Source organism: Camponotus floridanus, unplaced genomic scaffold (assembly GCF_003227725.1).
Source record: "Camponotus floridanus strain SB8 unplaced genomic scaffold, Cflo_v7.5 scaffold34, whole genome shotgun sequence".
NCBI classification, from domain to species: Eukaryota; Metazoa; Arthropoda; class Insecta; order Hymenoptera; family Formicidae; genus Camponotus; species Camponotus floridanus.
The window spans coordinates 124,980-142,132 of NW_020229481.1; the positions used below are offsets into that span (position 1 = coordinate 124,980).

At 29.6% G+C, this 17,153-nt stretch overlaps 2 protein-coding genes across 2 annotated transcripts; one reads left to right on the plus strand and one right to left on the minus strand.

The window, feature by feature from the left end:
• Positions 1 to 5,705: 5,705 nt before the first annotated feature.
• LOC112638636 (cytochrome P450 4C1-like) lies at positions 5,706 to 13,691 on the minus strand. Its single transcript, XM_025410715.1, has 11 exons — positions 13,346 to 13,691; positions 12,206 to 12,445; positions 10,176 to 10,388; positions 9,882 to 9,975; positions 9,147 to 9,249; positions 8,943 to 9,042; positions 8,620 to 8,726; positions 8,467 to 8,535; positions 6,235 to 6,403; positions 5,854 to 6,033; positions 5,706 to 5,788 (listed from the first exon to the last, which is right to left on the minus strand). Exons 1-11 carry the CDS (start codon positions 13,689 to 13,691, stop codon positions 5,706 to 5,708), a joined length of 1,704 nt encoding a protein of 567 aa, XP_025266500.1.
• Positions 13,692 to 14,729: 1,038 nt separating this feature from the next.
• LOC112638637 (lipase 3-like) lies at positions 14,730 to 16,704 on the plus strand. Its single transcript, XM_025410716.1, has 4 exons — positions 14,730 to 14,954; positions 15,859 to 16,002; positions 16,145 to 16,372; positions 16,528 to 16,704. Exons 1-4 carry the CDS (start codon positions 14,730 to 14,732, stop codon positions 16,702 to 16,704), a joined length of 774 nt encoding a protein of 257 aa, XP_025266501.1.
• The last annotated feature ends 449 nt before the right edge of the window (positions 16,705 to 17,153 follow it).

Sequence of the window (17,153 nt, forward strand, 5' to 3'; positions counted from 1 at the left end):
TATTACAAAAGTCAGTTTTAATAAATGATAAATATTTCACACTAAATTGTGATTAATAGTGATGCGAATGATGACAATCAGAATCATTCAATTTGTTGAAACATAAAGTTATGTTATATATTTTATTTATTATTTACGATTCATGTAAAGACAAATTAATAAAATATACTTGTTTTCTTGAGATAAAGAGAAGGAGAATTTCGATTTTTTCACACGTACTGAAGAATCAAGGAACTTATGTATTGGAGAATACTTTTGTTATGAAAATAAATAAAAGTCATGCATTAATCATACTTAAAGTCACCGAATGAGATAGATATTATGTATAGAATTACAATCACAGAATTGTTTGTACATCAGAAATTATCCGTGCAGAGAATTATTGTAATGACAACATCTAATGTGATAAGAAAAATTATGATTTTATTCCAATATGTTTAAAAAATGTTAATCTTCTAGATGGCGATTTCTGCGAAGGATAAAAAATATGATTAATGTGATCTAATTAGAATTTAACGGATATTTAATTTAAAAAATAATTTAATATAAAAGGAATAAACTTTATATTTTATATTTGTAACATTATTTTTTTCAATAAATTAATTTTATAAATTTTATTTGTCGGTTTGTAATTATAATATTTGGAGAAAAATGCATAATTTTTCTCCCTTATCAATGTCGAGAGATATTTTTAGATTATATTGTATTATAATTTTTAAATTTTTAAATTTTGAAATTCTGATGATATGGTATCTATAATTTTTAGATAATTAATAATCGAACATATCATTTTTATATTTTAATTTAAAAAAAAACAAGAAGATTTTCAATTTTATTAAAGTTCTAAACCTCTGTTAAAAATATTTAAAAATACCTAAAAATATATAAAATAATTCGAAGTAAGCTATTAATAAATAATTAAAAGATAGCGTATCATAACATTATTTTTTTAACATGAATACATAGGATTTATATTAATTGATGGAAAAATTACGTTGTAATTTATAATTCCAAAATCCCCTGATTTGGTAAACTAATTTACAAGTCTAATTCATTTTTAACATGCAAAGATTACATAATCTGATTTAAAATAAAAAGAATTAAATTTTATCAAAGTCATTTATTTTCAATTTTTATAAGAATATAATGTTATTGGTGTTTTTGTTTGCTTTGATAGAAATCATGGCACTTAAGTTTGAAAAGTAACGCTAAAAATAACTATTGAATTTATTTCTTGTTAATAAAAAAATAAATTACATTTTTATATTTTTTTATTACAAATAACACAACGTTTGTAACCGTTATTTTGAAATGGTTAAAATTCAATCACGTAGATTTTATGTAGGCTAAGAATGCGCACAAATTTGTGTACGAGAGAGCACTTAAAAGTTTTATGAGGAAAAAAAATTTGAATAATACTATATCAATGGGATGATTACGTAGACAATTTAAATAAACGATGAATATTTTACACTAAGTTCTCATTAATTGATGCTATTGATGGCAATCACAATCGTCAGTTTGATGGAACGTAAAGTTATAACATTTTAGAATTATTTACGATTAATGCAAGGGTGAATTAGTATGAGTCGCATGTTTTCAAGTAATCATTGTGACAAATGATTAATTGTTGCAATAAATAGTAAGGATTGACAAGTATATGCAAATTACAATATAAAAGCGAAAGGAATATATATAATTCTTCAATCGATTTTTTGCGATTTATTACATGTATGTTTATCGATATATCTATGCATATTTTCGATAGCAGTAACGCGAATCGTTCGAATTTGTTGCGAGGAAAATTATTCAAATATATAAATCATATATAAATATATAAATATATAAATATATATATATATATATATATATATATATATATAAATCTATAATAAATCTATAAATCTATAAATATAAATATATAAATATATATATATAAATCATATATAAATATATAACATATATAATTTTACATAGAATGATACATAAAATATATTTCTTTTTTAATCTTCGCAGAAATTTTTGTAAATTGCAATAAAATAGAAAGCGAAATGCTGAAAAAAAATTATCGGCATTTATCTCTTTTTAGAAAACTAATGGAAAATTTTTTGAACAGCAGATAAAAGTTGCATTCAATGATTAAAAATACTTTAGTCCTTAAATATGTGCATTTTTTGTGCTATAAATTTGGCAAATTATCTTGTATATGTAAGTGATAACATAAATTTAAATTTTAGATGTTGCTCGGAACAGAGAACTATGTATCAACCGTTCCATTCTTTTTATTTTAAGTCGGGCGCTTCTCTCCTCTCTTCGAAACAAATATTGTTTTCACGAGAGTCAGAATAAATGTATGCGAAATATTATCTCCATCAACGTAGCAACGATAAATAATAGTACTAATCGAATATGTAACGAGTTAATTGGCTCGATATTCGAGAGCAAGGAGATCCATTTTGCATTTATATATAACGGGACTACTTTTTCTATCACGGCAATTGTCTCGGAAGAGTCTCTATTTAGAGGAAGTACCGAAAGGGACGATTCTTCTCTACAAAATCGGATCAATCGCTTTCTATTCTGACTCACGAAGGTCAAATTGATAAGATCCGTGAATAGACTATTTTAAGCCCTATAACTTTTATCTAAAACATTTTTTTGCACAACTCATATTTTTCGAGATCCGGTGTCCTGATCTTTTTGTTACACCCGATATATCGTTTTTTATTCATTGTTAGACTCTACTGCCTGTTATCCTGAATCACGACCTGGCCGGCACCTCGAGTAAGACACTTATGCATTACGTCCAGATATACCAATCGGGCAAGTTTCGCCAATACGATCGCGAAAAAAAATCAATTGATATACAATTCGGCTGAATCTCCGGACTACAATCTGCCGAGTATCACGGTATCTATCGCGTTACTATATGGTCATGGCGACATGCTAGTTAATATCGTGGTAAGTAATTAAAAAATACACTGAGGGAAAAATTTTTTAAATCAAATAAATTTGTTTTCTTGAAACTTTTGCTTTAAATGCAAGGAATTGTTCACTTCATTTAAGCAAAAGTATTTAATTTTAATTAAATATGCATGTTATATTAAGTACATTATTTTCATTTATATATTTTTTATATTTAAATACTATTTTCGTAAAATATATTCTATAATTTATTAAATTAAATATATTATTTTTTTAAATTAAAAAATTTAAAACTTTTGGGAATAAAAAATGCATTTTAATAAATATTTTGTAAAATTAAAATTAAAATATTTAATTAAAAATTATATTTTTTTAAGCATATGTATTTTTTTAAACATATGTAAATAAATACTTAAGCATAAATACTTAAACATATGTAAATAAATACTTAAGCAAACAGACGTTTTGAATACAAGTAAATAATTAGTACCCAACGAATAAATAGCTTTCTTGAGTTAACTAAAATTTTTTTATTTCAAGATTTAGCTTTAACGTAAAATCGAAAAGAGTTAATAAATATAAATAGTTTAAATATAGAGAATTATTATATTAAATATTAAATATAGAAATAATTTAAAAGAAATCGCATGTAATAATTTACAAAAGAATTTTTTTAAGGACCTGAAGAGGCTTTATCGCGCGTTGCCCAATGTAGTGGATATGTACGAAGTGCCGTGGCCCAAATTCAATCACGTGGATTTTATGTAAGCTAAGGATGCCAAATTTATTTGTATATTACTCAGCAGCGTCGAGTTTTTTAGTAATTAAAATTTTTTAAATTACGAGCTACATGAATCAACTGTTCATCATTGAAGAAATCGGGATTCTGACTTTTACGACAAAGATGTAATAACTTTCGACGAAAATATAAATATAATTTTTATAAAAATTTTAATAAAAAAATTTAATAGATAAAAATTATTTATTAAATAATTTAATAAAAAAATATAATTTTTCTTCATCTAATTATTTATCAGCAGTCAATCACATCTAACACACACACACACGCTACGCACGCACACGCACACGCACACGCACACGCACACGCACACACACACACACACACACACACACACACACACACACACACACACACACACACACACACACACACACACACACACACACACACACACACACACACACACACACACACACACACACACACACACACACACACACACACACACACACACACACACACACACACACACACACACACACACACACACACACACACACACACACACACACACACACACACACACACACACACACACACACACACACACACACACACACACACACACACACACACACACACACACACACACACACACACACACACACACACACACACACACACACACACACACACACACACACACACACACACACACACACACACACACACACACACACACACACACCACACACACACACACACACACACACACACACACACACACACACACACACACACACACACACACACACACACACACACACACACACACACCACACACACACACACACACACCACACACACACACACACACACACACACACACACACACACACCACACACACACACACACACACACACACACACACACACACACACACACACACACACACACACACACACACACACACACACACACACACACACACACACACACACACACACACACACACACACACACACACACACACACACCACACACACACACACACACACACACACACACACACACACACACACACACACACACACACACACACACACACACACACACACACACACACACACACACACACACACTGTTGATAAACATGAAATAAAATCGCACTCTTTTATTCTCGATGTAATTTTCTATTTAAATATATCATTAATTTTTGTAGATAATTATGACAACTATTTTACACAATTTTTTTTAATACAGCAATTTTTTATTAAAATAATTTTTTGTAAAATTCTATATACTTAAGTATCGTTTATAGAAAAAAGTTTTATAATGTATAAAATGTATTTGCACATACATTACATATTAATATTTTATAAACTCAATCATATATGTTGTTACAACAGCGATTACAGAAAATATAATCATAATCAAATTTTCACAGCTTAATTGTGCTAATATTTTTTTAAAATATATAGAAATACTAGATATTTTCTTAATATAATTAAACTTATACTTACTTACAATTTCAAGCAAAATTTTATTCGCAAACAAAAATGTGTTTTTTCTACATTGCTTCGTATTGAATGAAACGTAGAAAAATATTAATTTCATTCACTTCATAAATCATTATATGTATGTACGCGTTCATTGCAATTGCAGATAACGATAGAATAGGCTTATGCATAATAAATTTGGATATCTAGAAATCTGAATTGTAAGATATACTATATGTAGATACTACATATAGTACTAGATGTACTATATGTATACTTTCACGATTAAATGTAATGTTTATATATATATATATATATATATATATATATATATACATTATATATATATATATATATATATATATATATATATAAACATTACATTTAATCGTGAAAGTATACATATAGTATAACCTACAATTCAGATCTCATCCAGTTCATATAAAACTCCAATCAAACGACTATTTGATTGGAATGAATTTTATATGAACTGGATGAGAAGGACGAATTATCATATGTGCTTTCAACCGGATATTCTTTAAATATTCAACGGCTCCAAATAAAAATTGTGCACCAAAGGAGCAATCAGAGCTTTCATTTTTAGGAAAGCGAACCGTTGACCTACAATGCGAAATTTATTAAAAGTGATCGACAAGCGAGGACAAATAAAATTATAGTTAATTTACCTATACAATTCCTCGGCCCTGCGCTGAAAGGTAAGTAGGAATAAGGATGACGATTCTGTATCTTCTCAGGCAAGAATCTATCCGGATCAAATATTTCTGGATTTGGCCAAAACTTAGGATCTTTGTGAGCTCCGAGAAAATTAAGAAATAAGATCGTCCCTTTCGGTATGACACATGATTCTGAAAAGGATATTGTAAAATTAAAAGATTCTAAAATGTATGAAAATAAGAGTTATTTGAGGAAAATAAGATATAATATAATATTATATTCGTAAAATACTAATGTGTATTAATCTTATTTTACATACGATGATATATACTTTGTGGTGTAAAACGTTGAAAAATATATATAATATATACAAAAATCTAATAATTAATTACTCAATTTTATATCCTCTGCAACATGTCGTGATACCATAAACACGCTGGGATACAAACGTAGAGCTTCTTTTATACATCTTTCTAAATATGATAAATTTTGCAAGGATCTCATATTAAGTTTTCCTTCGTCCTCTTGCATCACATTATCAACCTCAACCCTCACACGCTCCTGTGTTATTGATAATAATTAAAATATTTTTCTAATTATTATAATTTCGATGCGTGCGCAGGCAAATAAATTCTTAAGAAATTAAAATCAATTGTATATATTTATTTTACAACTGTTTTAATTCTTTAAAAATATATATACTAATATATACATGTGTGTGTGTGTGTGTGTGTGTGTGTGTGTGTGTGTGTGTGTGTGTGTGTGTGTGTGTGTGTGTGTTTACGGGCGAAGTCCACAAGGTGTGCAAGGCCGACATTGCCGGGCGATGTCAGTATTATGTAACGTTCTTAGACAAAGCCCGCTGAAATGGTTTATTAAGTGACATAGCCCGGTTTGATGTAGGCAAAGTCGACGCTGCCTATTCGGCTATAGCAATGTCAATAATCATATTGTATTGCGAATATTTTAAGAGGGCAAAGTCGACATTGCTAATTCTTCATGTGCGAAATTACGCTAGTCCGTATTGTGTAGTCCTGATTTCTCAATTGTTAAGTGATGATTTAATCGATTGACTAGGTACAAATCTGAAAATATTTATTTGAATATAAATGAGAATAAAGCGCAAATATTTTTATTACAATGACCTTAATTTTTAATCAGTCGCAGACTAAAACAAAAATATAACGTATATATTAATATAAAATTAACATAAAATAAAAATTCAACATAACATTCATACTCTCCTACATATTCCTCTAGCATATGAAAATAGTCGTTATACTTAGGTACAGTTACATAAAATAAATATATAATAGGTAAATATTAAGTACAGTTAAATAAAATATGTTATTTAAGGATATTATTGCTCGTCAAAACTAAACATTAAAATTTTTTATTTTAATCAGTCGCAAATTAAAACTAATTAATTGCTGTATTCATGCGCTAAGCGAATGTGTAGAAGAGATATTTATACCTTATGTTGAATTTTCATTTTACGTTTTATTGAGAAATCAGGACTACACAATACGGACGCGCAGCTTCACCCATGAAGAATTAGCAATGTCGATTTTGCCTACTTGGAACTAGGACGAAGTTCGGCAATATAATAGGAGTTATTGACATTGCTATCGCTGAATAGGCAGTGTCGACTTTGCCTACATCAATCCGGATCATATCATTAATAAACCATTTCAGCGGACTTTGCCTAAAAACGTTATGCAATACTGACATCGCCCGCACAATGTCGACTCTGTACACTGTACACCTTGCGGACTTTGCTCGTAACATATACAGGGTGTTCTAATAAGATATGTCAAAAATTTAAGAAGATATTCCTCACACCTGAAGAATAAAAAAATGTTATATGGACCATAGATGCGGAAATGATTATTTCAAGAGTTATGTTGAAAATACTATTAGCTGTATTACTTACACAAGGAAAAATTTAGGATTAATTATTGCAAACGACAATCGTTTAATTAGGCTTATTTACATTTGGTTTTAATGTGACCTTGAGTATGTTACAATAAATGTTGAAAATGTTCACTATTTTTCTGAATACAAGTAGTGACATCAACGCATCGATTCATGGACACATTCAAAAATGCCTGATGTACAGCGGATTATCTCGCAACCTGCAGTGATACGGTCACGAAGATCTTGAATATCACGCACTGGTGTAGTATGTACGATTGTCTTTAAATGTCCTCACAAATAAAAGTCTATCTGATTGAGATCCGATCACTGCTTGTAGGTATTTGTTGCTTTAGGAAAACGATGAACATTTTCAACATTTATTGTAACATACTCAAATCACATTAAAACTAAATGTAAATAAGCCTAATTAAATAATTGCTGTCTACAATAATTAAATTTTTCCTTGTGTAAGTAATACAGCTAACAGTATTTTCAACATAACCTCAAAAAAAACATTTCCGTATTTATGTCCATATAACATTTTTTCATCCTTTAGGTGTAAGGAATATCTCCTTAAATTTTTGACATATCTTTTTAGAACACCATGTATATATAAAATATATGGCACCAAAAATTTGGTGTCCATACTATTAAGAAAAAAAGTCGTAAATGTAAATAATTATCGCAATATAATGAGAAATAAGTACCTGAATATCTTTATGTTCAGCTAATAGTAATAAAGTAAATATTATAGCCATCGATGTAGTATCATGAGCCTGTAATCATCATCATATTGTCATATCGTTATATATGCTTATGAGAGAGAGATGTATACAAAAAATTAAAAAAATAATAGATACCTCAAACATAAAAGTATCGACTTCTTCTCTGATGTCCAAATCAGTTACAGAATTTTCTCGAGATGCCGCTATTAAAAGATCCAACATGGCTAGTCGCTTTTTTTTAACTGGAAATCAAGCATATTAGTAACAATTTCACTTTCGCATATTGCGTTAATTTCATAATATAATTCTTGTTTAAAATTTAAATTCTATTACAAATAATAATGATTTGCAGCAAACCACTACGAGTGGATATGTGTTTAATATAAATGATACAAGCATAATTTAAAATATTGACTGCACTGTCAAACTTAAATTAAAAATTTTGATCTCTTACGTACTTCCAAATATTTCGACATCTTCTGTTTCTTCATTACTTTCAAGATTTTTTAAATACTGATTGTTAGTAAGTTGGTGATAAAGCTTTCTTTCTGCGATAATCTATATACAATATTTAATTTTTAAGAATCTTTGTATTAATAACAATATTATTTTATATATAAATGAAGTATGAAGTATATAATTTAAGGTGTTTTATTACATACTTTTTCCGTAAATCCGTGCAATATTTTCAAGAGTTTCTTTTGCTTTCTTCCTTTTGACGACAATGAGAATAACATATCGTTGTAGAACCAAGGCCTGAGGAATCTAAATTCAATAAAGTTATATAATTGTAATTCAATAAAGCTATAATAGCTTCAATAATTCACTAATTTAATAAAGCTTTAGCTCGTAATTCAACAAAGCTATAATTCCAATAATAATATAATTTTGTAAAAGCCTAAAACGTTATTTGTAAAAGCATCATAAAATCAAAATAATCTTTAAATAGTCATAAAATATAGAGAATAAATGAAAAATTGAAAATTATGTATGTGTTATGAAAAAGAATCTTCTAAAAACATTGTACTTTTGTTTCAGCTATAGATTTTTTTGATCAAAGACAATTTCTCCTTAGATTCTATTATACAATTCATTTTTACTTTATTTCTCAAAATTCTAATATTTCAAATTCTTATAACACTTTAAGAGATTAAAAACTGCAAATAATATTTATCTTATAACAAAACGTATAGTGGAGCACGAAGAGTATATTTTTATTGTAACTTGTCCGCTTAAGCGATTTGGTGTCTTATATTAATTGTTTATTTTCTTATGACTATTCATTAATTGATCTATTTTCAAAATATATATCATAATAATAATTATTACTTAAAAAATCGTAGATACATCACATCATTATATAGATTTATTGTATATCAATTAATATATAAAATTACCTATAAACCAACAATTCTATTAAATCGTGTATCGCTTTTCGATATTCTTGATGGAATGTGCCGAGTTTTGATAGGGAGACGCCCATAGCAGTTTCTACAAATGCATTTATTATAAACGATTAAAATAATAGTCAAAAATTTAAAGGATAGCTTTGAGTATAAAAAAAATCGAATATTATCTATCGCGATTAAATCGATATACTACATAAAAATTATCTCCTTACCTTAAAAAATAATCATTTAAAATGAAATTCTCATATACATATAACAATGAGAATTTTACAGAAATCTTACCGCATATCGCGTTTAAAGTATGTTCACTGACAAATGGTAATAGATCTTTTACAACTGTCCCTCCGACATCTTTCAAAGACTTTGTCATGCAATCACCCTCTTTGATCAAAATATCAACAAATCGATTCAACATATTAAAATGAAATGCAGGTGTTAGTATCTTTCTTCTTGCGTGCCACTTAGCGCCTAAAACAAAAAAACAAATTTGTGCAATAAAATACAAATAATATGTTATATAAGATGTCTTTATTAAAGTATCTCTCTTAATTTAATGTTTATTGATAAATCCTTAAATAACACATTAATATAGTACGCTAATTTTTCTTATATATCACAAAATTGTTTTATAATCTTTTAAACTTCTTCTTATGGAATTTTTACGGTAAGAGAAACTGCAAGTATCAACGTGGATTTAGTTATTATTTTGGAATTAATTCTTTACAAATTAGAGAGAGTAGAAAGAACAGAAACAGAAACGGGATAGAATAGAAATAGCAGATAGAAATAATTAATATTAATATATTAATATAACATTAATATTAATATATACATATAAGTCCATTACGTGATAGTGTTTGATTTAACTAAAATTTGATTTAAATAAAACCTCTCTATTACTTCTATTTATTTGAGAATACATGCATCTTGGCGAAATTATCTCTCAATATAATCACACCCAAATTTTTTTTAAATCTACTAGCTTATACAACAAAGGAGTTGTATAAATTCACCGTTTAAGATAATATTCAAGTCTAAGTATCATTTTATTTAATTTTTTATGATGAAACAGATCGATCAGAAATTGTAATAAAAAAGCAGGGTTGGGAAAGTTACTTTTTAAAAGTAACTCGTTACCGTTACCGTTCTTTTTTCTAAGAAGTAACTTGTTATCGTTACCCGTTACCAATTTTCAAAAGTAACTCGTTACCATTACCGTTACTTAAAAATAACGCGTCGTTACAATTTTCGTTACTTTTTAAATATAGGTTTATTAAATATTACAAGGTTTATTTTAATTTTTCCTCCTGCACAAAATTTATAGGCAAAGGCAAAATTTTTTTCGTTGCTAAGATTTGGTCGAAATTGAAAAACTTTAGAATATGCCGGCCATGGAATTTCACATTCCATTTCCTTTGAAGATTGAGATGTACTTGTTTCTTCCATTATTTTTTATTTTTTACTATAATCTTCAGATTAAGATACAAATATCTTTTTGAGATTGAATATCAATACGTATGCCATGTGGAAAATGACTATAATGCCGGCAAACTAAGCAGCTTATGCGAGCACGTGCTTGCACACTATTATAAGAAACAAAAGTTGTTACAAAATCTCAAAGATGAGATTTTTCTCATAACATTAAGAAATATAATAAACAAAGTTAAAGGCTCCTCTAAATTAACAAATCAATAATAAATAGTAAAAGGCAGTAAAGAGCCAACGCAGTTGTAGGGCGTGGATAAAATAATTTCCAAGGCAGCAAATTCAATTTTAACAATCCTTTCGCTTTATTCCAATCGTTTCGGACTCAATTCGAGCCTTCTTCAGTGAATCTAATAAACACAAAGAAAAGATAAATAAATCAACTAAGGAAAAAATAAAAACACAATCTCAATAAATGCAAAAAAGAGGAAAAAGCATAGTCAGATGTATGCATGATCTATAAGAGCGACGCGACTTCGTCAAGGCTGGTCCATCTGAAAAAACACGATGCAAAAAGTCCTCTCAACGGTACAAAGCGCGAAGAGCGATGCATTAACAAAATAAAACCAAAACTAGTCACAAATCTTAAAAAAGAGAAATTCATTAACACTAATTAAAGGCAACTCACTCACTCAGACAAGAGACAAACCAGCAAAAACGAAACGAAACAATCGACAAGCTCAAAATCGAATAGGCCGATAATTCAAACAGCAACGGTAATAATGTCATATTGTGGTCGGTAATAACAAGAGGACAAAGCCAGTCAAACCGAAAAACAACCCGCTAAATCTTGGGCATGTTTTCAACTATCGATAGGCACGAAGTACTTAATTTTACAGTATCGCTTTGGAGATTCAACGCATTTTTTTGGCGCTTAATATAAATCATTTCAGAAATGAGTCTTTTTCCTAAAAACGCTTCCTCATCCAAAATCTCGACATCATCAAAATCAAATGTGTGATTAAGCGCTCTATGTTCTGCAATGACGGACGTAAAATTCCTTCTATGTTCCTTGATTGTCGTTCTTGACAAGCGACCTGTTTGTCCTACGTAAGAGGCGTCGCAATCTGTGCAATTAATTTTATATACAATATTACTACGAGAATCATTCAGTAAACAGTCCTTGCCGACTTTAATAAATTTGCGCAAAGTATTTATTCCGGTGTAAGAAAGCCTGACATCGAGATCTCTGACGCAGTATCGAAAACGTTCTGATATGTTCTTCACATATGGAACGTTAAAATATGTAATCTTATTACCACCTCTCTCATCATCAATCACAATCTCAACATCATTTGAACCGTTGTCATGTTTGTTATTAAATCTATGAAATAGAATATTCAGTCGATCAACAATTGTGTGAAAAATAAGAGAGAGCGGATATTCGTTGTTGAGAAAGATGTTAACAATAAATTCGAGATTGTCTTGATGAAATTTAGGATGAGAAAGCCAGAAAACTTTATCTATTAACCCAATGATCGTGCCCTTCTGGCAAAGGGGATGTCGCAACTCGAAGTGGAGGTACCTTCCCGAAAAAGTTGGTTTATGAAACCAATTGAATTCAATATGTCCATTGTTTAAAATAATAGTGATGTCAAGAAAATTCAAACGGTTGTCGACACCCTCCTCAACAATGAATTGCAGTCTTGTATGGAACGAGTTAAAAATGTTCAGGACAACATTGAGCATTGAGGAGGGAGCCGCCAACACGATGTCGTCAACATATCTAAAATAAAACGGAAGGTCCATAGGTAGAGCTACGATAGCCCTTGACTCTAAATCTTGAAGCGTGATCTCAGCGATAATCGGGGAAAGAGGAGAGCTCATGGGCGTGCCAAATGTTTGTTAATAACAAACATCATTAAACATAAAAAAAGTGGAATTTAAAATAAAGCGAACTGCCATTACAAATTCATCGCGAGGTATCCGGCAATTGATTCCTATATGGTCCCATCTAACAACCAAACTATTAATGGCCATATCCAAAGATATATTGGTGAATAGTGAGACAACATCCAACGAAATCAATTTTACATCACCATCAATACGTTTGCCGTTCAGTCTCTCGACTACTTGCGCGCTGTTAATAATCTGACTATCAGGTCTCGGGATAGATTTATAAATGACGTCATGTAAAAATTTAGCGAGACCATAAAGCGGCGTGTTTTTCGATGAGACTATTATGCGTAACGGATTGTTCTTCTTATGAATTTTCGGCAGCCCATAAGCTCTCGGTAAAACGCCGTCTGTACAATTTAACGATCTGTACTTCGAAACAGAGATGTAATCACGAGCTCTCCACCTCGCAAGCATTTCATGAAGACTACTGATCAATTTATTAATCGGGTTCTTATTAACTAATTTATAAGTGTCTTTATCAGGTGTCTTTATCTAACAAACTAGACATATTAGATAAATAGCTGTCCTTATCCAACGCGACTGTTATGTTGCCTTTATCAGCCCTCGTAAACAAAATGTCAGGATTATCTTTGATGAATTTTTTTGCAGCGTTAAAGGAGTTCAGAATAATTTTATCGGCTGGAGGCGTATATGAAGTAGAATTATGAAAGGAGTTTATAATGGGAAAGGATCTATTTCTCACAGTCATACGAACATCCACGGGCAGTTTGTCAATGCTATACTCCACGTTCTTTAATAATTCGACGATCGTTCTTTCCTTGAGAGCATATAGGATGTCCCATTTAAAAAGTTGGATGTGATCTTCACGTAACCTTTAGGTGACTTTTCAATGTCAAACTAATGACACCACCTTATGTTTCCCTTCAAGCCATACAACTTTTGTCTGAAACATTTTTTTGTAGCTGGCGTAGTTTAGGAGAAATTTGGATCCATCGATTAAAATGGGACACTCTGTATATAATAGTCTTAACATCACGGAGCGCCGCTAGCGCAATCTTACGTCGAATGCGGCAAACGTACAACTTTTTACGCTTGCGCATTGGGGACTTGAGCGACGATGACCAAGGAGACGTTTCTTAATGAAAATTTTTCATATTTTAACTTTGGATCATAATATTGCTGTTCACGATGCACGTAGAGCAAAAATAAAGACACTTTTCTTATATAAATCAATCTCAAGCTATCCATTAAGCCTAATAAGAACTCGATCCGTTCAGCGATTATTTCAATATGATAATCTCGAATATCTCCAACTATCCGACTCACGTAAAGATACACGGCGCGTCTTGTTGCTTACGCGGGACTTAGCACAAGACACTACTGTGTCTCTTGATATTTATTTTCTCTATATATGTGTGATCGCGACTGTGATCGTGTACATATTTATATATTTTATGATATATCGATTGAATTTTCATTAGCTACAACGAAATGGGCATCTATGATTCACCAGCGATGATCACATTTATCACGAATATGAGATCCCAACTATTGCATACATATATTGGTCACTCAATGGGCGCAAATAGTTTTTTCATAATGGCATCAGAGCGTCCGGAAATCGCGCAAATGATGATCAGTCTCGCACCAGCAGTCTTTAAAAACCACATGCAGAGTCCGATACAATACTTCTACCCATTTCAAAATGAGCTTAAGGTAAAGTAATATAATGTGATACAGTATTAAAAGATATACACTTAATTTTTACTATCATGTAATAATTATTTAAAACAATGCGAAAAAGTTAAGTACATCTTTAAATAAAGTACTTTTTTATTAGAGATAAAGTTTTGTAAACTGTTATTTAAAAAAGGAAAAATAATGTTAACAACGTTAGAAATAAATGTTATGGCACATAAACAATGTAAAGAATATGACGATAGCAATAACCAAATCGATATTTCTGATATATTAGCTATTTAAATTTAATAGTCAATTTATATTATTACTTGACTATGATTGATCGATGTGCTCATTTATTGCTTACATTACTTTATTGTAAGCAATAAATGAACACAATCATATATTCACTTTATGTTAATAATATTATAATGTATTATTTTTCAATTCTTATGCTATCAATACAAAGAAACAAATTTCTGGCAAAATAGAAAATTTGTCTGACAATAAAATATCAATGATAAATGCACTATTTATTGCTTTTTTAATAAAACTTCCTTTAAGGAAATTAATTCTGAACATTAAATCTGAACATTAAATCTGAACATTATTTAAAATCTTACATATTTTTCACTTGCTTCACATTTTGTTTGTTTATGCTGGTTATGTATATATTCTTGCTTCACATTTTGTTTGTTTATGCTGGTTATGTATATATTCAATTTTGGATTACAATTATAATTTTAAGACATTCTCTGACGATTAAAAATTAAATTTGTAATGACTTTTAAAGCTTTTTTTATAAATTATTTTAATAAATTTAAAAAATTGATTAAAAATTTATTAATTTATTCTCAAAATTAAAAGAAAACTCGGACATGAAAAGTTACAAAATTTGCAATAAATTACATTGTTATTAAGATATTTAAGATATTTGCAGTTGGCGATGCAATTGTTCTTTCACGATGAATTCTTCGGTGATTCTGTAAGATTTCTTTTGGAAGATATCTGTGACCAGAACATTGAATTTTGTTTCAATATGATATCTATGATCTGGGGTGATGATCGCGAACAGTTTAACATTGTAAGTAATAATAATTTGCTGTTGAAATACAATTCGGATCGAATCTTCGAACATTGCATTCCGTGACGATTTCACGATCGCGTGATCACACTTCATATGAAACTTCTTATATATATCATTATTATTTTTTATCTATTGTTAGACTCTGTTGCCTGTCATCTTGAAAAATGCTCCGGCCGGCACCTCGATTAAGACTATTCTGCATTTCATCCAGGTATTTGAATCAGGCAAGTTTCGCAAATATAATTACGGTCGCGAGAGAAATCTATTGATTTATAATTCGACGGAACCACCAAATTATAATTTATCGAATACCACAGTACCAATCGCGTTGTTTTACGCCGATAATGACTGGATAGTTGACACAGAGGTAAGTAATGGATATTTATTTAAAAATAATGGAAATGTATATCGGAAGAAATTACTTGACTATAAATATACTATAAATCCAATATTAAATTACTTAATTGGAAAGGTAATTTAAAAGAAATCGCATACGATAACTTACAAAAATATATCTTCAAGGATGTGAAAAGGTTGTACCATTCACTGTCCAATGTAGTGGATATGTACGAAGTGCCGTGGTCCAAATTTAATCATGTGGATTTTATATGGGCAAAAGATGCGCCAAAACTGGTATACGATAGGATTCTCAAGATCATGAAAGGAAAAAATCCAAAAAACGTTACATCAATCAAATAATATTGTCAACAATCAAAATTAAAGATAAATGTTACACTCTAGATTTCAGTAATATTGTAATGTGATGATTATAATCATTCATTTAATCAAATGTAAACTTATAATATCTTAGTATTCTTTACAATATCTAAAAATGTTTACTAAGCGTTCATCGGAAGCAAAATTGTTTTATAATTCGTAAGTGAAACAATTAATGTAGAAACATTTAATTCCCAGTTATTTTTCACTTGTCTTGTTTTATATATGATTATTAGACCTATTGTTTAAGATGTTTAATATTATATTCATTTTGGTGTTTGAGTCATTTAATTTTATTTTTGCGATTACAATGTATTTTCCGAATTATACGACACATAATATGATGGATAATACTTCACCAATTTTTTTATATATATAGTTTCTATCCATTTGTAATAAAAATAATTAATTTTCTTGGATTTTTTTGAAAA